This window comes from Eucyclogobius newberryi, unplaced genomic scaffold, assembly GCF_026437365.1.
Source record: "Eucyclogobius newberryi isolate DKJ021-1_F unplaced genomic scaffold, fEucNew1.0.hap1 SCAF_19, whole genome shotgun sequence".
NCBI lineage: Eukaryota > Metazoa > Chordata > Actinopteri > Gobiiformes > Gobiidae > Eucyclogobius > Eucyclogobius newberryi.
Genome location: NW_027315823.1, coordinates 33,299,056 through 33,322,794, shown reverse-complemented (window position 1 = coordinate 33,322,794; position 23,739 = coordinate 33,299,056). Strand labels below are relative to the sequence as shown.

General features: G+C 39.7%; 3 protein-coding genes across 3 annotated transcripts; 1 reads left to right on the top strand and 2 right to left on the bottom strand.

Moving 5' to 3' along the window:
- Window positions 1-535: 535 nt before the first annotated feature.
- Window positions 536-11,070, bottom strand: uroc1 (urocanate hydratase 1). The gene is made up of 19 exons (XM_072452708.1): window positions 10,880-11,070; window positions 9,166-9,296; window positions 8,669-8,762; window positions 8,525-8,584; window positions 7,763-7,891; window positions 7,627-7,688; window positions 5,536-5,602; window positions 5,322-5,465; window positions 4,034-4,122; window positions 3,582-3,644; window positions 3,321-3,500; window positions 2,633-2,730; window positions 2,326-2,398; window positions 2,057-2,246; window positions 1,733-1,831; window positions 1,478-1,577; window positions 1,193-1,274; window positions 831-930; window positions 536-759 (listed from the first exon to the last, which is right to left on the bottom strand). The coding sequence occupies exons 1-19, from the start codon at window positions 11,003-11,005 to the stop codon at window positions 619-621; spliced, it is 2,028 nt and encodes a 675-aa protein (XP_072308809.1). The 5' UTR covers window positions 11,006-11,070; the 3' UTR covers window positions 536-618.
- Window positions 11,071-12,409: 1,339 nt separating this feature from the next.
- On the bottom strand, window positions 12,410-14,324 carry chchd4b (coiled-coil-helix-coiled-coil-helix domain containing 4b). Its single transcript, XM_072452980.1, has 3 exons — window positions 14,105-14,324; window positions 13,417-13,515; window positions 12,410-12,887 (listed from the first exon to the last, which is right to left on the bottom strand). Exons 1-3 carry the CDS (start codon window positions 14,124-14,126, stop codon window positions 12,583-12,585), a joined length of 426 nt encoding a protein of 141 aa, XP_072309081.1. The 5' UTR covers window positions 14,127-14,324; the 3' UTR covers window positions 12,410-12,582.
- A 1,098-nt stretch (window positions 14,325-15,422) lies between these two features.
- Window positions 15,423-23,298, top strand: sec61a1a (SEC61 translocon subunit alpha 1a). The gene is made up of 12 exons (XM_072452706.1): window positions 15,423-15,562; window positions 16,149-16,216; window positions 16,296-16,361; window positions 16,444-16,522; window positions 16,618-16,749; window positions 17,184-17,293; window positions 17,709-17,862; window positions 18,565-18,725; window positions 19,651-19,848; window positions 20,977-21,168; window positions 21,243-21,319; window positions 22,501-23,298. The coding sequence occupies exons 1-12, from the start codon at window positions 15,556-15,558 to the stop codon at window positions 22,685-22,687; spliced, it is 1,431 nt and encodes a 476-aa protein (XP_072308807.1). The 5' UTR covers window positions 15,423-15,555; the 3' UTR covers window positions 22,688-23,298.
- The last annotated feature ends 441 nt before the right edge of the window (window positions 23,299-23,739 follow it).

Sequence of the window (23,739 nt, the reverse complement as noted above, 5' to 3'; positions counted from 1 at the left end):
TGTCTTAATATATAGGCAAATGTTTCTGGCACTACTCATAGAATACATATTATATTATTAAATACACAGCCTGTCCAGAAAGCAAACACAGTATGTACGAGCCTCCTACTGGATACTCGCTGCATGGGTGATATTCTTTCAGCTGCAACACGCTATTAAAATACAACAAAATGAACTGATGTGGAAAGACAAATCCCGTGGTCATGGAAAAGATGTCAGTGTGTTTGAGAAGGGTCAAATCACTGGGATCGAGCAGAGAAAACATCTAAGAAACAAATGTACTACAGCTCTGAACCCCAGTGAGAGTGTTTGGGACGAGCTGGAGAGGGATTTGTGCAGTGGTCACTCTCTCCATCATCAATATAAGGTCAATTAGTGAAAAATAATGCAACATTGTATAGAAATAAACCGTCTTAATATTGCAGAGACGTATTTAAAACTATGTCAAAGCGAATGTGTGCCGTAAACAAAGCTGAAGCTGGAACATGTGAGTGACAACATTGTAGCTGAACACCATTGACAAGCAAGATAAGTCCAATTCAAAAAGAGTGGTCATTTATTTGTTCTCATACAATAATAGTGATGCTACTACATTTTCAAAGACTTGAGTGTGGTCTCTTATTTCTTCAAGGCTTTCTCCAGCACCTCCTCGTCCTCCACAGAGAAAGGCAGAGTGACCCGGAGCAGACTGTTCTCCTGCATGGTCTGTTCAATGGTCTCGTAAGCGTGGGTGTTTCCGGACCAACAACGGCGAGCCACCTTGAAAAAAGAGACAGCGGTACTCAAGTATTGGAACATAGCATAGAAGCAGAGGAAGCAGATGATTATACCCCATTTGACACGTCCCAGCCGAGCATCATCCTGGCTCTTTGTGCCGCGTCCTCTGAACCGTCTAGCAACAAACCAAATCCTCCATTCATGACTTCTCCCCTGAAAATAAGACAGCTGTTCTCAGTTTTTCCTCTCTTAAACGGAGGCAGAAGAACATATTTTCCTCTATCACCTTTTCGTGTCAATGTATACAAAATTAGAATCCACCAATGCTAAACCTTATCACGTTGTATTATGCGGCAATACTTATCACACCAAGTACAACATCTGCATATTTTAACAATACTAGTGATTACAATGAACCAATATCTAAATGGCAATCCGTGTAACCATGTCCAAGTAGTATTATAACAAGCCTTACCAGCCGACACCACCACCATTGTGAAGAGAGACCCATGTCGCGCCCCTGAATGCGTCGCCAACAAAGTTTTGGACGGCCATGTCTGTAAACAATTGAGCATTATGTAACTACGTGCTTTGTACACAAAATAGCATTGTTAATTTACAATAGGACCTTCTGAAATACATATGTTTCAGTCTGTGAACAGAATCTTCTTTTGAAAATATACATTGCAATATGATATTTTCCAAAGATAATTCAGCCATTCTACAATGAATGCATGGATAAATGAAAACATGTACTAACCAGCACAGAAGGCGGACCCATCATAGACATTTGAAGTCTCTCTAAAAGGACTGTCTGTGCCGCTCACATCATGATGGTCTCGACTGATAACAACAGGAGCCTGAACAGGAAAATACATGGAAAATATCCACTGAAGTTCAAAACATCACTTTGTTAAACAACCTTGTTAGATCTTAACAGATATAAAACAAAAGTGGTGCTAGCACTGATCCTTGTGGGACTCCATATTCAATGTATTATAACCCTGTTTTTTACCTTTACCCTTCCATCAGCAATAGCACGGTTGATCGCCAAAGCAATCTGGATCCTTCCCTTCTGGTCTGAATACAGGATTCTGGCTTGGGACCCCACAACCTAAAAATAAATTAAAAAGGACATACACATAACAGATGTCATAAATTTGAAACGTTAATTCATGACCCTACTTCTAGTTTGAGACCAACTTTATCAAACGTTCTTCTTTACTTTTGATTCAAATGTTGCTTGTGTGATTATAATGCAATTTGTATATCATGATGAATGGTTTTGACACCTCTGACATGCAGAAAGCTCTGGAGATGTAGAGAAAAAGCCCCTCACCATCTTGTGTTTCCCGGCCTCTCTGATCCAGCGGATGTTGTCATTGTATTGTTGCTTGATGCGATCGTTAACGTTGGCCTTGATTTCTTCCAGAAGAGAAGCAGCAATGTCGTCGGTCACAGCCAGGTCCTGGGGGTCTCCTGAGGTGCACACCCAACGAAACGGGCCGAAGCCTAAAGAGAAAATGTCCCTGCAGCGAAAGAACAAATAAACCAGAAAATCAACTGAATATAGAAGGAATCTGCATATTTAAAGGGGATTTTACTCACCCCATGATGTGCTGGACGTAAGACGGATAACGAAATTCAGTTGCTCCTCCACCAGACTTCGAAACATCAGCTCCTGCAAAGTAAAATTACATTATATGTATATACAATTATGTTGCCTGTTGTCAATCTGAAAATCACACTAATGCTTAATTAATTACTGTTTTTACGATAATTGCTTGTATTTTTATGGCACCTTTCAAATATACTCAAAGGGCATTATTACATTGCATTATTTATGTTGATATGATTTATGTTAATAGCTCATTAATCCAGGAGTCCATGGTAACAGCATCAGGATGTATTTTACCTGCTCTTTGTGCCTCCAGAAGAAAAGCGTTTCCATAGTCCCAAAAGAACATCCCTGCGTCCGACAAGCTGTTGATGGCTTTGACCTGTCTCCGCAAGCTGTGAAATATGAAGAAAGATATGACAACTACATTTAGGACGAGACCCTTTAAAGGGTTTTAAACAAATGCATTCTAAATACAGGAATGGAGGCAAAAGTGAAGTGGAAACATAATGTGGTTTCAAATGAGAAACTTGGATTAGCCTCAGAATATCACAAAATAGGCAAAATAGAGCCTATTAAGGAAAATGTACTGTTGTATTTTACTTGATTTGTTTATTCAAAAGGAGATTATGACAGACAGTCAGCATTTTTGATGAAGGCAGAATCCTGATTTTATGTTTTACTGAACAAATACTTGACCCCACATACCTTTTCATTTTATCTATAGATATATTACATACTTTTACCCAAATTATACTTTTTGTGAAGCTCAAATACAATTTAGAGGCTTGAAAGCTTATTTTATTTCCATCTTTTGTAGAAGAAAAACAAACATAAAAACTGACATTTATGCCTTTCTAAATCAGTGTTTGTTTGGATCTGATGTCGGTTAATCTATGAAAATGTCCCCTTGGCCTCCGGCCGGAAACATTTTGATGACAAAACATTTGAAAGGGTCTATAAAGCACATTGTATTCAGCTGTACCTCTCCTGGACCACTGCCCTGAACCTGCCCGGGTCTGTGGCCATGAGTTCGTTGGCCTGTCTGACGCTCAGTTGGACCGGGTAGTAACCTCCGTTATATGGGTTGTGCAGCGAAGTCTGGTCTGAACCCAGATCAACCAACAGCTGTCCAGTTCTCTCGTGCTCCAGCAGGAGGCGCTCCCTGACACACAGACACAGTGTTTAGACCAGCCTTTTATTCACTTAGGGGTAAATCTAGTGTAAGTTTGAACCATTGACTCACCACAGGTCTACGATATTGCCGTGATAACCCAAACTGAGAGGGGACTTTGACTTTTTGGATTCTCTGTTGGAAAAATAAAATAATGAAAGCTGTATTTTAGTAGGAGATTCAAGACAGTATTTTCGATGTCACAACTAAATTATAGAGCGGTGAAATTAGATATAGCGCAGGTATCAGTCTATTATTACATTTGAATTGTGTAAACATCACAAAAAACATAATAAATACAGCGTACCAACTAGTTTATGGACAAATTTGCACCCAAATACAAGTCCTACACACAGCAATGTAGATGAATGGGGGGCATTATTCTCAAAATGCAGTATTAACAATGACTTTAAGAGACTTTAAGATTTCGAAAAAGCTATATCAACAAAATAGTCAGATTTATGTTACCCCGGTAAATTATCTATTATTTTAGACTGATTGTACATATTCAAATCTACACTTACTTGATGCGTTGGATGCAGTGCTCTAAGCTGCTGGTGACCTCCATCAACCAGCCCTGCTCATGTCGCTTCCTCAGAGGGGCTTCATCCACCTGCACACAGAAAGTTTACATATAGAATATAAAAAGTATTTCAAAATATGATTACTCAAATATTTATTTATATGATAAATCTATATTGTTTGATAGTGATGGGTTAGGGTTAGGGAACCACTCTATAGATTCTACTGACAATTCAATTACATTAGTCAGTTTTATATCAAAGGTACTCAAAATAAAACATGTCAGTGATATATTGGCCCCTATGATGATCAGTTCATATTCAGTAAACATGTAAATACTCTTTTAAAGAAGCTGAAAGCAAGCAAAGAAGGCAGAACTCTGTTTCTTTGCTTTTTAGATGCCTCAAAAGATTTTGAAAACAAAGAGAGGTCTCATCCTCTTTGAACTGGCTATATTTTTTGGGAAAACACACCAATGAAAGTTAGATGGGGAACTGTGACTTCTGAACCGTTTCTTGGTGACAAATGAAGTGAAACAAGGTGGGATTCTTTCATAAAGGCTCCACAATTTGTATGTGGATGATCTATCTGAAAGACTATCAAAAACAGGTTGCATGGCGGGAGATAGACTGGAACCATCGACTGCAGATGACCTGCTCATCATGTTCTCTCACTCTGTGGTCTGCACCTGCTGAGAGTCTCTTCAGAGTATGGGGAGCGTGTAAATGTAAAAGGAGCGTGGTAAAGGGTGAGGACAAAGTAGCACTTTAAAACAGTGTTTTGTGCTTTTTACCGGTCTGGAGGGGACAAGGTCAGATATCTTGGTCACATCTTATGAAGTGACCTCTGTGACATTCAGAGGCAGGATCAAATCTAATATGGTAGCACAGCAGCACAGGTAAAGTCAGAATAACTGTTTGCAGCCTACATCACACGACTCTCTGCTGCCCACTTGTGGTGCAGTTAAAGGAAAAGTATTCTCTGAGTTACAAGTGGCTTACAATGATGGACTTGAATAATATTGGGTGATTAGAGGCTTTGTGTACATGTTTGTGAAGCACCTTTATGACTCACAAAATGAAATTATGTGGTGTTTTGGTGGCGCCTGGACAAGGCAGTGTCCTTTTCCCCGCTGAGCTCTGGAGGCACTGGACGAACTGCTTATATTGACTGTAAAATGTGTTTGTTTGTCTTATGCATGATTTAAATAGTTTTATAAGGACTTGAAATAGTAAAAAAAAAGAAGTGATGTTGTGGTGTGTTCTGAGGCCCATAGTTAAGTTCACTGACCTCTGCGATGACCCCCACACAGCCTGCGATCACAGCAGCTTTGGCCTGAGCTCCACTCATTCCCCCCAGGCCCGAGGTCACAAACACTCGCCCTCTGAGGTCATCGGAGCCCAGGTACCTCCGACCCGCGTTCAACACCGTCAGCTGCATGGAAGAAAGGCAGTTGTAGTTTGTAGTTACTCCTTATATTTCCAGAAACGACGTCGGAACGAACCATAGTGCCATGAACAATCCCCTGAGGCCCGATGTAGCAGTAACTTCCCGCTGTCATCTGACCGTACCTGAGCAAGAAGCAGGGGACTGGTGTTCAAATGTTATTCATCAAAAGATTTTGGACACATGAGGAAAATGATCACGTGTTTATAATAGGCTTGGACAGAAAAAAGTACAGGAAGTAATAGCTCAGAAAAACCTTTTACCAAAAATGTATAAAAATCACACAGACATGACAGAAATCACAAAACAGTTTAAGACATTAAAGAGAAGAGTGCAAAGAAAATCCTTTCAGTCAAACAAAACTGTTTTAGCTTAGATTTGAACATTGTCAGAGTAGAACCTGTCTTACGTCTTCAGGAAGACTGTTCCAGATTTGAGCTGAAACGTAAATTCCCCATGTTTGGTCCTGACTCTGGCACCTGCAGGAGGCCGGTCCATGTTTGGTCCTGACTCTGGCACCAGCAGGAGGCCGGTCCATGTTTGGTCCTGACTCTGGCACCAGCAGGAGGCCGGTCCATGTTTAGTCCTGACTCTGGCACCAGCAGGAGGCTGGTCCATGTTTAGTCCTGACTCTGGACACCAGCAGGAGGCCGGTCCATGTTTAGTCCTGACTCTGGCACCAGCAGGAGGCCGGTCCATGTTTAGTCCTGACTCTGGCACCAGCAGGAGGCTGGTCCATGTTTAGTCCTGACTCTGGACACCAGCAGGAGGCCGGTCCATGTTTAGTCCTGACTCTGGCACCAGCAGGAGGCTGGTCCATGTTTAGTCCTGACTCTGGCACCAGCAGGAGGCCGGTCCATGTTTAGTCCTGACTCTGGCACCAGCAGGAGGCCGGTCCATGTTTAGTCCTGACTCTGGCACCAGCAGGAGGCCGGTCCATGTTTGGTCCTGACTCTGGCACCACCAGGAGGCCGGTCCATGTTTGGTCCTGACTCTGGCACCAGCAGGAGGCCGGTCCATGTTTAGTCCTGACTCTGGCACCAGCAGGAGGCCGGTCCATGTTTAGTCCTGACTCTGGACACCAGTAGGAGGCCGGTCCATGTTTAGTCCTGACTCTGGCACCAGCAGGAGGCCGGTCCATGTTTAGTCCTGACTCTGGACACCAGCAGGAGGCCGGTCCATGTTTAGTCCTGACTCTGGACACCAGTAGGAGGCCGGTCCATGTTTAGTCCTGACTCTGGCACCAGCAGGAGGCCGGTCCATGTTTAGTCCTGACTCTGGCACCAGCAGGAGGCCGGTCCATGTTTAGTCCTGACTCTGGCACCAGCAGGAGGCCAATCCATGTTTAGTCCTGACTCTGGCACCAGCAGGAGGCCGGTCCATGTTTGGTCCTGACTCTGGCACCAGCAGGAGGCCGGTCCATGTTTAGTCCTGACTCTGGCACCAGCAGGAGGCCGGTCCATGTTTAGTCCTGACTCTGGCACCAGCAGGAGGCCGGTCCATGTTTAGTCCTGACTCTGGCACCAGAAGGAGGCCGGTCCATGTTTAGTCCTGACTCTGGCACCAGCAGGAGGCCGGTCCATGTTTAGTCCTGACTCTGGCACCAGAAGGAGGCCGGTCCATGTTTAGTCCTGACTCTGGCACCAGCAGGAGGCCGGTCCATGTTTAGTCCTGACTCTGGCACCAGCAGGAGGCCAGTCCATGTTTAGTCCTGACTCTGGCACCAGCAGGAGGCCGGTCCATGTTTAGTCCTGGCTGATTATGACATTGTAGTTATCATAAAGTGCTATAAAAATATGAAATACAAATAAAAAGATGTGAGGCCAAAATTATGAACCAAACTGCACAATTTATCTATTTATTTTGAGCAAGTCAAAAATGAAGTCAAAATCTTGTCTATACTCATTCTCGTGGAGCCAATTCTCGTCTCGTCTTGCAGGAACGGTCTCATCCCTCCCTTAAAAATTCTTTGTAATTGCCAAAGTAAACCAGGATTTCGCTTTCTGTGAGTCATAAGAAGATTCTCACAGCGCTATATTAGTTATTCATTCACTCAGCGTGGCACACTATGACAACATGGATCCCCAAACAAAAAAGATATACCCCTTTTTGAACCACACAAAGCTCTAGTATACAATAAAATACCTACATTGATACACCAAGAGCAAACATCTTCTCATACTGGTCCTTGGTGGAGTAATTTGGAATGACCTGAGAGAAGAAGAGAAAGAAAAGAGTGAAATAGTGACCTCTGTTGTCCATAGACTGTAGCGAGCCTGTGTTACCATGCCGTTGGTGATGATGGCTCGTGGAGAGGAGGAAAGGCTGGGGAACAGGCCCATTGGATGTCCGCTGTACATGACCAGAGTCTGCTCCTCCGACATCTCACTCAGATACTGCATCACCAGACGGAACTATACATGCAATTACATCAACAGTTAGGGATCGTGGTTTTATGTGGCGCTGCAACCATTGACTGGAATAATCTAGTCGACATTGACCCCAAAACACACGCCCAGAGAGCTTTTTATAACAACAACAATGGCCATATTTTAATCTTTACTTGTCTGGAAGTGTATTTTAAACAAAACTTGGAAATGGACAAATTTTAAGGTTTACCATAACCTTTCTTTTTTTTTTTTTTTTATCTTGGAGGCCTTATTTTTCCTAAATTGGCATTTTCAGTTTTACCCAATCGGTCTTCTGTCTAGCCCCGTTTGTCCTGTCTTTTTTCTTTTCTTTCTTTATTTGTATTTATTCTTTAATAAAAAAGACAGAGAAAGATCGTCGTTCGAATAGTCACTAATCGTGACTTGCAGCTCTCATGTTATACATCAAATGTTCTGGTCATTTGAATGGCAACAGTCCTAAGTTTTCATCACTCGCCCGTGACACCCATGACACCCAGTTTCATTCAATATTCCGTCATCTTCAGGCAACATTCATGAAGTGCTAACATTAATGAAGTGTCTTGCCTAAGGAGACAAAGGCAAAATGCGCTGGTCGTAGGTGGAATGACATGCTCTTTAAAGTCGTCAGTGACTCACCTGAGCCCAGTTACTGAAGACCTGTCCATTTCCTCCATATGTCACCAGCTCCTGTGGAAACTAATGACAGCAAACACAAGACTTATTCTACAAACTATAGGCAGCTTAAATAATGTAAAGATTGTACAATAGTTCAAACCTGACCTGGGCCACGGCCGGGTCCAGATTATTCATGATCATTAACATGATGGCGGCCGCTTGGCCTGTGCGGCACGGGAACTCTCCAATGGGATAAGCCCTGACCACACATGGAAGGAGAGGTTAAAGGGGCACTATGTCACTTTTCCACTGCCTGCTTTTCTCCATGGGGACGGTAGTTCTTTACCTGGAATGGAACTAAATATATGTAGATTTTCTTTTAATGGGATGTTTTTATTGCTCTAATATATATGACTGTTTGAAACAACAAACAACTACAGTTTTATTTTTCAAGAACAAACATAACATGGTTGAAATGTGGAGGGAAAAATGTCATAATATAGGGATTTAGAGCTAAAATAATATAAATAATTCTTAGTCTTTGTGAAGTCACTGTAAAACTATTGAAAACACAGTGGTAATATTTCCTTTTGCAATTATGATTTGAATGTTGCATTATTGTTTAAACTACTGAATGCCCCTACTTAGTAGAGTAAACTTACTTCATGCGCAGAGTGGGGCAGAACCTGTACATGTAGATGTGTCCAAATTCCCTCAGCTCCTGGACAAACTCTGGGGCCAGTGTTGCATGATGGGAAGAGGGGAAGTATCTCAGAGCATTTTTAAGAGCGAGCTGAAGAAAGGACATAGCAAACGGATTAAAGAGCGGGCGTGTAAAAGGTCCTAGATGTGCAAATACAAGCACAAAAGACTCAAAACATCAAATTAAGTTCAAAGGAAAATGACATGAAGAAAAGCTTGAACTGAAGAAAGATAGATGTTTTTGCATCGATAAAACTAGGTTACCCTTATAGTTATCTCTGTGTTCACTGTAAACTTGAAGAAGCAAATATTACTTAAAGAAAAGTGGGAAACAAAATGCACATCAGCAGGAATTGAGTAAACCAAAACTTACTCATCTATAGTGAGTGACTTTTGAGTATTTTGCACTTCATACACCCAAGTTACAGTAAATGGGATTGGTTTTATTGGTTTGGTTTTATTCAGTAAATTATCGGAACCGTTTCTTGAGTAAGTTTAATACACAAATCATCAAAATTGTTGTCTGCAGATGTTGTAGTGAAGGTTGTAAATGCAAAAGGAAGTCGCATTTGCACCTCTAAACATGTATTGCTGTGCGTTACTGCTTCATTTGGACAAATATTGCAGCATAAATACAACTTGTTGCTGAATAATAAGGTTTAGCGAGGGGATTTAGTGGATAAAATGACTCCATGATTTATTGCATTTCATTCTTACTGCGATACAAATATTTGATTGTAGATTTTTAGATTAATTCAGAGAACATACAGTATTTTCCAATATTAACTGTTGGTGTTGATATTGGAAAATACTGTATGTTCTCTAAAGTCTCCAATATATCAAACTGTTGCACCTAAAGTTTTATTGTAGGTGCATCCTGTCGTCACAGTGTTCAGGATTCTTCCGGTTGATGATATAATGAAAGCACTGTATGTAAGATGAAATGGGTAAAGTAACTCACTATACTGACAACATTTTATCTGTCACTTTTTGATGGTATTTGAGTCGGTCAGCCGCCTTTGATTTGACCGTGAGCAATCCATTCATGGCTCTGGACAATAATCAATTTGAGCCTCAGTGAGTCGTGACGCAATCAAACAAAGGGCAAATCTGAAAGTCAAGCCTCACAACCTGACAAGTTAAACAAACATAGGCACTGAACTGACATCACGGCTTTAGGACCGAGCAGATTCTTTGAGATGTATTCGAGATATATGTATTTTCTTATATCTGTCTTACTTTTCGCACTTTTTTGGCTTGATTCCATTCAATTCATTGTCAAAAGCTCTGTTCTAGTTCAGTGTTATGTCGGTTTTGTTCAAGCCAAACTTTATAATGTAGTTTTAGTCTTGGTTTCACACAAATACTTTTAATACAAAGCTAAAACATATTGAATTGTGATTAAATTATGTGTATTGTTTTACTAGATTATAAATATTCTGTTCCTATTTAACTGTATTCTTCAATCCAGGCAATGTGTATTCATTATTTTCTCTCAGGACTAATCATTTCTTGTTTGATCCTGGTTTATTACTGGTTTAATCACCAAAGTCCTGTTCAACCATAACCAATTGAACACGTTTATATTTGATTTATGTTGTTATTTCATTATTCTATCTATAAAATGTAATATATGCTTCATTAACTGACATAATTGCGCTGACATATACTCACTCGTTCCTCCTCTGGTGTCAGGTTGGGGGTCCGGAGCGGTGCGTGAGGGACACTGGGGTCTCGCCCTCTGTTTTGGGGCAAAGGGTCCAGGGGCAAACCACTGCAAATCTCCTGCAGAGTGGACATCTTCAAATTCACAATCCTCAAAGTCCGGAAAGAAGCACTCAAAATGAGATTCACTAAAATATGTGACAAAAGGGTAAGGACAAAAGCTAAATCCTCCTTACCTTCATCTGATTGGTCAATTTAGTGTCTTTGCCCTTTGTCCTCCACCAATCTGGAAGCACGGTCAAAAAGCAGAGTTTGGTAATTATTGATTGAAGCTAGTTTGAAGTTTGAAAAGGACAAACAGTGATCCCTGGCCCACATGTAACTCAAAATAATCACCTTTGAACACAATAGAACGTCACTCCAATTTGTAGCGTTGTAATAAAATAATAATCTTATTTTGGACACTTAAAGGCGTCTTACAAGAAGAGGCAAAGTTGTATATTTTCCACAAGAATAAAATTTGATCAATCGTCATAAAACGTTTTGTCAGCCATTTGAGAAAAGCTAAAAGTTTCCTGCATCTGTCTCCATGGAGATGCTACTGTGGGAAACTAGGCCAAGTTACAGGTCAGCTCTATGGAGAGGGGCCATTTTTGACCAATAAATACAACTGTGAATAACTGCGCGGTAGATGAGTTTAATGCCGTGCTTTGGAACATTCCAAGCACAAATATTGAGATCTGACAGTTCACTCCTCAGAAGTCTCACTCCAATAACAACGTTTTGTAACATAAATATCATTTGTAAAAGTACCTCTTGTGGGATTTTATTTTTTGTGGGGAGTTTTACAGAGTCAGCTCAAGAAAGTCATGGTTTGATGTTTTCAAAGATTTAAAACACTCTTTTGTGATGACTCATTGTCCATATGAAGCAGAAATAGTACAAAAAGCCTTTTTGTGCAGCTTGACTGGAAATGAGGTCAAGTAAATACAGTAATAAAATAAGTCTATGTTTAATTAGTGGTACAGCTCTTTTAATAAAAGTCTCACACATTTACAGTATATTCAGTCGGTTTTATTTTTGATTCACTCTAGTTCAGCTTAAGTAGTTTTCACACAAGTAAGTTGTGAATACAGTAGAATGTATTTCTGCTTGATTATTAAACCTGCAATTAAAAAAAAAAATCTTTTTTGACAGTTAAATAATGAAAGCATAACTGGATTTGAAGCAGTCAGACAAACTAAAAATTAAGACACAACATGGAACTAATGAACTGGACAAAATGATTGGATATTCGTTTTAATTACATTTAATTGGCTTAGGGATCCAAAATTAGAGGAAAATAATCCAATTGTGATTTTTCTGACAAGTATTGACATTGCAATTATGTTGCCCTACCTCATTTATATTCTGGTGAAATCTGTCAAATTACACATGTCAAGTTACAACATATCAATACATTTAGCCGTATAGTTTAATGAATTACATCTCATTACAATATTTGCATTTTGAACTAACTAACCAACCAAATTTACCAAGCAATGCATAAGCAAGTTCACAAAAGTAGATGGGATGAGACTGAGTTTGATCACAGAGATGTATGACACTAAAGAGAATTGATTCAGTGTAACAAACTTTCCAGACTGGTGGATATTCACACACACATCGTAATTTCATTTAACATTGTTAGCCAACTAGCTTTCTTTCCTGTGTTAGCTCTTAACATCTGGCTCTGTTGTATCATTGTCCTTTTGTCCTTCAGATGCGGCGTTCGTCCCGCTCTCGGACGTCGGCTCTTGCTTGTCCTTCTCGTCCTCTTGGGGGTAGAGCTCCGGGTAGCGCTGCATACACTCCTGCATGGCTCTGAACTGGTCCAGACACTCGGAGCCCTTCACCTCCTCTTTGCTGTAGTGGAAGCACGAGAAGGCCTCCTTGAACTCGGTGCCACACGGACCGCTGGCCATGCCGCCCAGACACGGGCAGTTCCAGTTGATCTCTCCACCGGGAAGAATCAGGCCTGAGCAAAAAGAGGAGATGGAAATCAATATGTGAGGGAAAGAACAGAGATTGTGAACGTGTTGTTTTCAAGCAGCAAAGCGTTCTGGAGCATTTTTGGCCTGAAGATTAAATATTTACGGAATTAAAATGCATGTGATTCTGGTATTTTGTAGTTCAGTCTTCTCTCAGATCTGAATTAAATACAGATTTTAAACATAATTTGCAAATCTAATTGCAATAGTGTTCAGTAAAAATTGCAATTTGACTTTTTTCCAAAATAGTCCAGCCTGAGTAAGAAATAGCCGGTTGAGGAACAATGTTACCTATTGGGCCACTATTGATGAATACACTAAACACATATTTTTAATGTAGTAGCAGTTTGGATTTGAAAAACGGTCCTTGATTTGCTCTTGTATTTATTGTTCTAAATGAGTCTAATAAGACTCCAGGAAGATTAGCTGCAGTAGGGTGCAGACAATGGAGATCGTAATAAATTAATAATCCCAATCTCTGGGGACAACATTTCACTAGAAGTTTACAAAGCTCACCTCTTTCCTCATACGGATCGTTTGGATCTTCTTCCACAAGTTCAGCATTACTTGGAGCTTCATGGTCTTCTTTGGTGACAAATATGATCGTGTCTTTCCCTGTGGCACAGCAAGTAAAAACGCTGTATTTAAAAAATAATAATAATTAGAATAACTTTAGTTACAGACAAATAAAATATGAAATTATGCACAGAATATGGTCATTCTAAAGATGACACAGAAACTAAATCTTATGAGGGTAAGAAGAGGAAATGTTTTAATAATTTAATATTGTCAACATAAAGCTCTTGTCATTTAGGGAAGAGTAACCACGACACTTACTCAAGCAAGTGCTGTTACTTCAAACTAAATATTACTAAAGTAGAAGTAAAAGTGTGTGAAAACTACTTTGAAAAGTACATATTCTTCAGTAGATGTAACCGAGCACTGCCCAGAGATAACACATCAAACATTTAGCCTGTTGTTGCTGCTGGTCAAGGTTAATGGAAGACACGGTTAGCTTAGCACTTGTTTGATGCTTTTAAACAACATTCAATTGCGTCTATAAAACAAAATCAAACTCATTTGATATCAACAGGCTAATGTACACGTGCAGTTTAGCAAACAGCTGAAAATTATTAGTTTTTTCATTCAAAACACAAGATTCTGGGGTTAAAACCGGTTAGCCAGGTTAGCACAGCGTGGCTACCTTCTTCTATGACCGTCGGCATTTTCTCAGCTTTTATCGGCTTTAACTCCTTCTGTGAATAATGTCCTCGTTCAGATTTAACAACGCGGCCCAGACAAGTTCATCCTAAAGAGAAATAAAGCCCAGAATCAGCTGTGAAGTTTGATAAAAGCCGGAGAAGACGGGGCAGCAGCAGAAGCATCCATGAGTGACATAGTCTTCTTCTGTGGTGTCTTTCATAGCTTCAAGGCTCAACACTGCCAAGTCCAGTTTTACTGTGGTATTGCAAGTTCAATATGTTTTAGTGTATAATATAGACTCTTTAATTTCAATGGGGAAACTGGGATTAAACCTCTGAATATCAATAAATATGTCAAGGTGTGTTTGGCAAATGAATTTGGCCTGCTTTAGAGACATTTGCAATTGTACATTATTTATTATAACTGACACTGATAAAGGTTCAGTCATGATTTTTGTGTTTTACTGGACAAATGCCTACAGAAATGTTGACTTCACAAAAGTTTTTGATTTTATCTACAGATATATCACACACTTTACCACAAATAATGAAACTTAAAATACATTTTAAGGCTTGAATATAGTATTTTTTTTTTTATTTCATCTTACAAACCAACTGTGAATAACATGTGCGTGTACATGTATGCGTGTACATGTATGCGTGTACATGTGCGTGTACATGTATGCGTGTACATGTGCGTGTACATGTGAGGTTTGATAGTCTCGTCATTCTCTTGACTCACCGGAACACATCGTTGTTGTCCTGAGCCGGTATCCAGCATCCAAACATCTGAAGATCACGTTATTAGAGTCCTCACTACAGGTGAAAACAGAGCCTGAAACACAGGACAAAACAAGCTTACTCAATCAATCAAAAAGACGACTTTTGATTAAACTAATAATGAAGAAACGCTGTTGTAACAAGATCAAAACGCTCATTAAAGTTGATTTGCATAATAAGCCCCCTTTAAGTCTAAAACTATTTGGATTATTTTTTCATCAGTGGCTCAGTAAAACTATTATGACTGTAAAGTATGTATATTATTTTGTCGTAGTTGTAGTGTTGTTTGCTAGCTCACCATTTTCAATATTATCATTATTTATAATATATACGTCACAATGCATTTTAAAACGTGAAACTAGTTTGATTTGCCTCAGTGACTTTGATGCCACATAAAGTCACACAAACATCAGAGCGTGCAGTTGCGCCACACGCACGCGATGAGCGTAATGAAGCTGGACAAATCAGCGGTTTGCGTTGGTACAGCTCATGTTTAGCTCCCGTTTAGCCACTTGGACGTGTTTAGCTCCTTTAAACGCGCTCTCCGTGTGGTGACGTGTCTCTGCGCTCTCTCCTCCTCTTTCCCCCGGCGGCTCTCCACTAAAAGGCAGAATACTCCCCAGCAGCGCTCCTTTCAGCTGTCGGAGGGACACAGGCGGACACTTAGGACGCCATGGGTAGTAAGTACAATCTTATAAACTCTTACCGCGGTTTAAACTTCCAAAAGATTTGCTCCTCACGCCAGATTTCCTCCGACAAACTCACTTGGATAGCATGTTAGCCTCAATGCTAACCCGTCTCTTTTCACGCGTTGGGGCTCGTTTTTAAGCTAGCTGCGCGTTTAAAGAACCGGGCTGACCCGCGGAAGTGATATTTCAATGCAAGTATCCACTGCGAAGCGTTTGGTGTCGCATCTGTGCACATTTTGGGTATTTCTTTTGCTATCTTCCTAACTTAGCATCCCATTCATAATAGTGACAGCAGCGGAGTGATGACGACGCATAAGGAGCCGTGCGTAAAGTTGACCTTTCAGCGCTCAGATCGTGTTTTATTCACCATAAACTCAATCATTGCCGTGTTTAAGACGTTTTACTAAATGTTTAAGTTTACAGTAACTGAGATTTTTTGGGTTTAAGTGTTGAACTAACTAAGATATGTGCTCCGCCCACTGTATTCTTCTCGTCTCTGCCACGTACTGTACAATTGAAGAAGTGAACCGGTTTTGTTCTAATGTTTTGCCCTTTTCTTTTTCAAAATCATTTACAGTAAAATTCTTAGAGGTGATAAAGCCATTCTGTGCAGTCTTGCCAGAAATTCAGAAACCAGAGCGAAAGGTTTGTGTATTTTTCGGACACATTTCCTTGTTTCACTTGGTTAGTTTAGTTATAACTCACAATGTTCTTCATTTTACAGATCCAATTTAGAGAAAAGGTATTATGGACCGCCATCACACTATTCATTTTCCTGGTGTGTTGCCAGGTAAGTTCATCAATGTATTTAGGTGTGAAATTGAAGAGGAATAAATCAATCTAAATGAAATTGACAATGGTTTTCTTCACAGATTCCTCTTTTTGGCATCATGTCATCAGACTCCGCAGATCCCTTCTACTGGATGAGAGTAATTCTGGCATCAAACAGAGGTAATTAACCAACTATCATATATGAACATGCATTTTCACTACGCGCGCACTCTGTCATTTTAAACGTGGTATCTTGCTGATCTGGTGCTTTCTAGGTACTCTGATGGAGCTGGGTATCTCTCCCATCGTCACGTCCGGGCTTATCATGCAGTTACTCGCCGGAGCTAAAATCATTGAAGTCGGAGACACGCCAAAAGACCGGGCCCTCTTCAACGGGGCACAGAAATGTAAGTTTGTAGTGAAACAGAATATATGTCAATAGACTTTCTTGGGGCCGAGTCATTGGCAATTTCAGTTAATGGAAATGTAAAGTCTGATTTTGTGACCTGTCCTTTGCAGAGAACATTTTTTGTGCTGCTTAACCTATAGTTTATTTTCTAAATGCATGTGTTGGTTCAGCCCAAAACAATCATTTATGCTAAATCATTTAAAAGTATTTTCAAGTTCAGTTCACTAAACGGAGTCCAAAGCAATAGTGTAACAGTGTGTAATATTAAATCTCAAGCTTGGTATTGTTTTGTTCATGTAGTTTAGCCTATACTTATCCTTTTTAATGAATCATGATTTTAAAATAATTATATTATTCTTTCACATATTAAGATACGTTTTCATAATTGTCCATTGTTTTTCACGCCTGTTTTCTTGTTTTGTTGCTGCTCAGTGTTTGGGATGATCATCACCATCGGCCAGGCCATCGTGTACGTGATGACCGGGATGTACGGCGACCCCTCAGAGATGGGGGCCGGCGTCTGTCTGCTCATCATCATCCAGGTGAGAACTGCATCACATTTCACATTCACATCTGCAGTCTTGTAAGATTAATATCCTTTTAGATGCCAATGTTGGTTACTAACAGTTTTACTTCATTTTATACGTCTGTAACATGAATAGAAATGCATATAATGTCCATAAATTGTACAGATCCTAATAATTTTAAGTTTTTTTTTGTAAACTCAATTAAAGGACTAGTCTCCATGGCATTAAACATATTTATCTCTGTGGATATAAGTGTTTACAAGGCATTTTAAACGATATACACCCGTATTTGAATGTTTAATGTCTGTCTCTTCATTAAAAAATGACCCAACAAGTCAAATAAATGTGAAAAGCAGTGGTACAAAGTGAATTTGATGGTGTTTTAAAGGTGGTATTGCTGCTCACTGGTTCTCTTCCTGTGCCCTCTCAGTTGTTCATCGCCGGTCTGATCGTGTTGCTGCTGGACGAGCTGCTGCAGAAAGGCTACGGACTCGGCTCGGGAATCTCGCTCTTCATCGCCACCAACATCTGTGAGACCATCGTGTGGAAGGCCTTCAGCCCCACCACCGTCAACACTGGCCGAGGTGAGGCTGCCGCAGACGCACGGAGCTGCTCCCATAAGTCACACGTGCAGCGTTAAAGGTGTATTGCGTCACTTTTCTGGCGGAGGGTTCGGCACCTGCTTCTCTTGATGCTTACACCTGCATAAAACAAGAAAAATACACTTGTTTAAGCCAAAAATGTCCTCAAAATAGTGTAATAATTCTACTTATTCAGCGTTTATTTAGTAGAGCTGTCTTAAAACAAGAGAAGTCAGATTTTATTGTCTAGATTTTAAGTGAAGATTAATTTAGATTTATTTCTTTGCAGCGTGCTTAGCTTGAAATGTTCCACAGTGAAGCAAATAAACTACATTCGTTCATTTTACCCCACAACAGGATGGTCCACTGTGGCATTGTCCAGTTCTTTTGTCCACTCTTCTGTCTCTTCTTTAGTCAAATAATCGGTTGATGGTGTTTTTAGTCGACCAAATATTTTTTTTCATTTCAATTAAAAGGATTTGTACGCCACCACGGCAAAAATCAAGATGGATATGGAGCGAGTTAGCTGAAGATTTTGGAATTGAAATGGAAACCTTTTATACATATCTAACATATAAATACTGTTTTACAAGTACTTTTCTGTATAAATGGTTGTTTTTCTTTTGAGTTGACCGTTTGTGCACGTGAAACAAGATGTCGGCGCATAATCGATCCAAATCTAATCACGCTCGTGTCGTTTTTCAGGCACGGAGTTCGAGGGCGCCATCATCGCACTCTTCCACCTGCTGGCCACTCGCACGGACAAAGTGCGCGCTCTGAGAGAAGCTTTCTACCGACAGAACCTGCCCAACCTCATGAACCTCCTCGCCACCGTCTTTGTGTTCGGCGTCGTCATATACTTCCAGGTCAGCCACGTGTTTAAATGCTGCAAGTTTAAAAAATATCTACTGTGATTCCTTAAGGTCAGCAACACAAATTTCACCAAATAAAGTTCTGGTGGTTTAATCATTTGCTGTGTTGACCCTCGATTGGTCTGCCACTGAGTTTGTGTGACATTATGTGGCTCTTATTTAAAATTAAAGGGAATAAAGTGATTTGTTGCTTGCTCAGTGGTTAAAAGGGTTGATAAAAGATAAGATGTATTGTACCTGCATCATCCAATGGCAAAACACAAAGAAATATTGGGATCAAAGACGCACAATAATATTTAAAAAAAATCTATATGTACAATAAAGTATACAGAAAACAAGATGGCACATTTGTATATTATGCAACGGCCTAAAAAGCTGTGACCAAATCTTTAATTTTCTTTCATTCCTGTGTTATAGTTTCTCAAGTTTGTGACCAGCTTTACAAAATGGAACTTTCTGAAAGACAAAATGAAGTTAAACGTGATTAAAAAGGGCCAGATAAAAAACATTCTTTACTTTTAGGTCTATTTTTTGGGCTGAATATAAAAAAACAACATAATTTTGCTTCTAAAATGGTCATGATTATTATTTTTTTGGTTCTCATGATTTATATTGTGATCTGAAAATTCCCGATGATCAATAGTTTTGAATATTTGAGGTGATGATGTGTTTGGATGATTGATGGTGAGTCGGTCTGTCCCAAGTACAAACGCTTAAATGGGACTCTGTTGGGACTTATTAATCCCACCGGGGGTCATTAGCATTAGCATTAGCATGGTGAACGATCAAACGAGGGATTCTAAGCACTTCTGAACAAAGAGGATCCGTTTGGTCACGACATGGCGCTCAATAGAAGTACTAGAACCTCCATTCTTGCTTTAAATGTAAAAGACGGCGTGTTTGTCTCCGTTTCCCTCAGGGCTTCAGAGTGGACCTGCCCATCAAGTCTGCGCGCTACAGGGGCCAGTACAACACTTACCCAATCAAGCTCTTCTACACCTCCAACATCCCCATCATCCTGCAGTCCGCCCTGGTCTCCAACCTCTACGTCATCTCGCAAATGCTCTCCACCAGGTTCAGCGGGAACTTCCTGGTCAACCTGCTCGGCACCTGGTCTGTGAGTACCGGCCGGCGTGACGCCATTACAGTTTAATCGAAGCGGTGCAGCCGTGCAGACGCTTAAACCAGATGAGCCAGTTAGTGCTTGAATTAAGTGGGATTTGTCTGGATTTGAGTCCATTTTGACAGTCTTCAAAAAATATTTGCCAATGAACCAGCATAAAATGTTTTCTTTTGCTAAAATGAAGCGTTTTTTCACTTGTTTTATTGGCAAATTGTGTTTTAAGACTGTAAAAATACTCAAACAAGATAAATATGACATGATTTAAGCACTTTTTAATACAGGATGTTATTTAAGATAGTCATTTTCCCAGTGCAGAATTTGTAAAGGTGTTTTTTGATGAGCTGCAGTTCTAGTTCTAGTTCGTAGCTTCGATTTAAAACTGTGAATCAAGAGGACAAATCTGAGGCCAGCATTAGCTCAGTTGGAACATACATGTGCTGTAAATGTTGGAGAAAAGAGTGGGATTCAATTTTTTCATTTTCCAGGTTTGCAACATGTTATACAAACATACTCGAGTAACTTCATTCAAAGGTTCATGGCATCAAAGTTCAGTCATTTTTTACAATCTGAAAAAAAGCACAACCGAGCAGTTTAGTTTTTACTTGAAGGGACAATAAACAGAGGCATTAAGCTTTTATAAAAGCAGATGTGCACCAGATTTGAGCTAAACCAAGCTGATTTCCATCTGCAGCCCCTGATTTGGAGGAATAGATAAAACTATTACTGTAACTTACAACCAGTCAAAAATAAGAGCAGTCCACAATTACTACTACATAAATACTACACAAATACAACCACATCAGTTAAGGAAACGCATCATCTTTGTCTTATTGTTGCATTAAAAAATGATCTTCTACTTGATTTGTTGTCTAGATTTGCCCTGTTTTTCTTTTAAATCCAAGTAAAATCTAATCTAATCCTCTTCTAGTGGAAAGGTTTGTCTAAAAGTTGCCGCATGAAACCGAAAATGTGTCCAGATTTGTATTAGAAGCAATTGTATGTGTTTTATTGCAAGTGTATGTGTTTTATTGCACGGGCAGCGTTGAATGTGGCTGTTTAAGGTGTTTTTCATGTCTGTATTTATCTGTCACTTAACCCGCTGTTGCCCGTCCTTTCGTGCAGGATGCGACCTCCGGCGGTCCAGCGCGGGCCTATCCCGTGGCGGGGCTCTGTTACTACCTCTCGCCTCCCGAGTCGTTTGGCTCGGTGTTAGAAGATCCGGTCCACGCTGTGATCTACATCTTCTTCATGCTCGGCTCCTGCGCCTTCTTCTCCAAAACCTGGATCGACGTGTCCGGCTCCTCCGCTAAAGACGTAAGGACCCAGACATGCGCTTTAAACCTTTTTGACATCATTTCGGTGCTTTTAATTGAAACGTTTTTTTTTAGGTGGCAAAGCAGTTGAAAGAGCAGCAGATGGTGATGAGAGGCCACAGAGAAACGTCCATGGTCCACGAACTCAACAGGTGAGTTTATTTTACCAAACCATTCTGACATGATTACTGTACCAACACATGAAATAAAAGAAATACAATCAATTCAATAATAATAAGTAATAATAATAGTAATTGTAATTAGTAATAATGAATAATGAAGACATAATAATTAAAAAATACAATCAATAAATACAATGTTCAGCTTCTCCCATTACGTTTGATAAGAAACGGAACCATTTTAGATTCATGTTCGGGTGAGTGTTAATATGGCTTTAAAGCGTCTAAAGATCGACTCATTGCACTTATTCTACACGTTTGTTCCGGTCGGCGTGTGTGGTTTTTTTTTATTACAGAAGTAGCTGAGGAGTGAAGACATAACGGACAAATGTGATTTTAGAAACTTGAAGTTAAAGTTCAAGACGCAAAAACGAAAAAAAAAACACTTTGAATTGCTTTACTGGACGTTTTATCCTTAAAATGCAATAATAAAACTGTTGTGATGTAAAAATGGCAACAACACACAAGGCTAGGAACAAACATTAAATTATAATGAAGCGTTTGACTAGAATCTTCTGTTTATCATCTTTACAAATATCTTGCTTCATAATCAACGATTCATTCATTATTTTTGAATAAATATTCTGTTACTAACATTAGTTCTGCAAAGCACATTCCAGAGTAAATCAAAATGCATACTTGGACATAGTGACGGCGGTAGTATTGATGACAATAATGGATGTAATAATAGAAGGAAAATGGTAAAAATCTATACTAATAAAATACTGAAAAGTGTAATAATTCTAGTCAAAGAAAGAAATCAATAATAAACTATTTGTAATATTCTCTGTCTAGAAGCTTTCTGTGGCAATGATTCAGCCTTTATTTGGTTTGTAAAGCATTTAAAAAGTCTGGCTGCACAATACAATACGGTTTTATGGATTCATCTTTATGGTTTTATGTGTCACTGTTCATTTTTGATCTTTGCTCAAATAATGACACTTTTCCCCGCCCACTTGTCCTATTGGTCAGAGTGAGTGACGGGTACATTTAACCAATCGCAGTGAAGTTTAAACGGTTCATGAATCGTGATCCGTGATCCGTGATACTGTACGATCTTTTGTCTGAAAACCAACTCTACGTCCTGCTGGTGTAAATAAAGTCACCTGAATAAGTCTAAAATAAGAGCCTGACATTGGCGCGTCTCTCCTCAGGTACATCCCCACGGCGGCGGCGTTCGGAGGCCTGTGCATCGGCGGTCTGTCCGTCATGGCCGACTTCCTCGGGGCCATCGGGTCTGGGACCGGGATCCTCCTCGCCGTCACCATCATCTATCAATACTTTGAGATCTTCGTTAAGGAGCAGAGCGAAGTAGGAACCATGTCTGCTCTGTTTTTCTAAACCACAACGTCCCGTGGGATCTTTGATTTAGCCCTTTTGTCAACATCTGGACTGGATTCTCCTCCACGTGAACACCATCCACTTGTGAGAACGCGTCACTGACTTTTGTGGACCTTTTGGGGTCGCACAAAAAAAGTTCCCAAAAATGATTTCAGTTCTCTTTTTTTGGAAAATTGTTTAAAATATATTACATTTCTGTATTAAAAGTTGTTTTGGGACTTGCTGCAGACGCTGGGCCCCTCTTTATGCCACAAAAAAACTGTTCTTGTCGAGCTTTATGTTTGTTTGATTTTAGTTTGAACTTTCAAATGCAAATTATATCATTTTTATAAATGCAGTTTTATTTCCCTCTTATGTTAATTAGGGTCTTAAGGAAAAGATTGTGGACCCCATTTATTGAATTAATCACATTCAAGAGTTTTAAAGGTTTGAAACGTCCCCCAAAACAAACAGTGTTATGTAATTCACATGTTTTTCTGGCTGTTTTGCGCTGGTGACATTCAGGTAACTTCTGTACATAGGCCATACCTTTGTCTTAATTGTAAAATAAGTGTTTTTGAATATGTAAAATGCATTTCAGAACATTCTCAATAAAACATTTTGTTAAAGAATATATTGATTTTGTTTTTGTCTTATCTAGGCTCTCCATCATTTATGACATTATCTTGACTTTATTTAGACAATATTATGGCAACACACGGGCCAAAAAAATCACAAAGTTCTGGTCTTTTGAGCTTAATTGGATCTATTTGCAGCCTTTTCTTATTCTACAATAAGACACTCAATATTGTAGTTTTGCAAATCTCCAGAACATCTGCATCTCAAATCTCATAAAGATCTTACATGTACATCTCTTGAATGCACTTAAAATGGTTAATATGGTTTTATTTTAATGCTGAATTATAGCTCAGTTTGTTTGCCTATATATGAGTATAATGTACAAATTGGGAAAAATACAAAAGAAGGAAAAGACCTCAGCATTGTAGAAGTATGGTTTTATTTCAATACATCTGTAATCAATCCGTTTGATTCTTTTCATATTGGTCTTATTT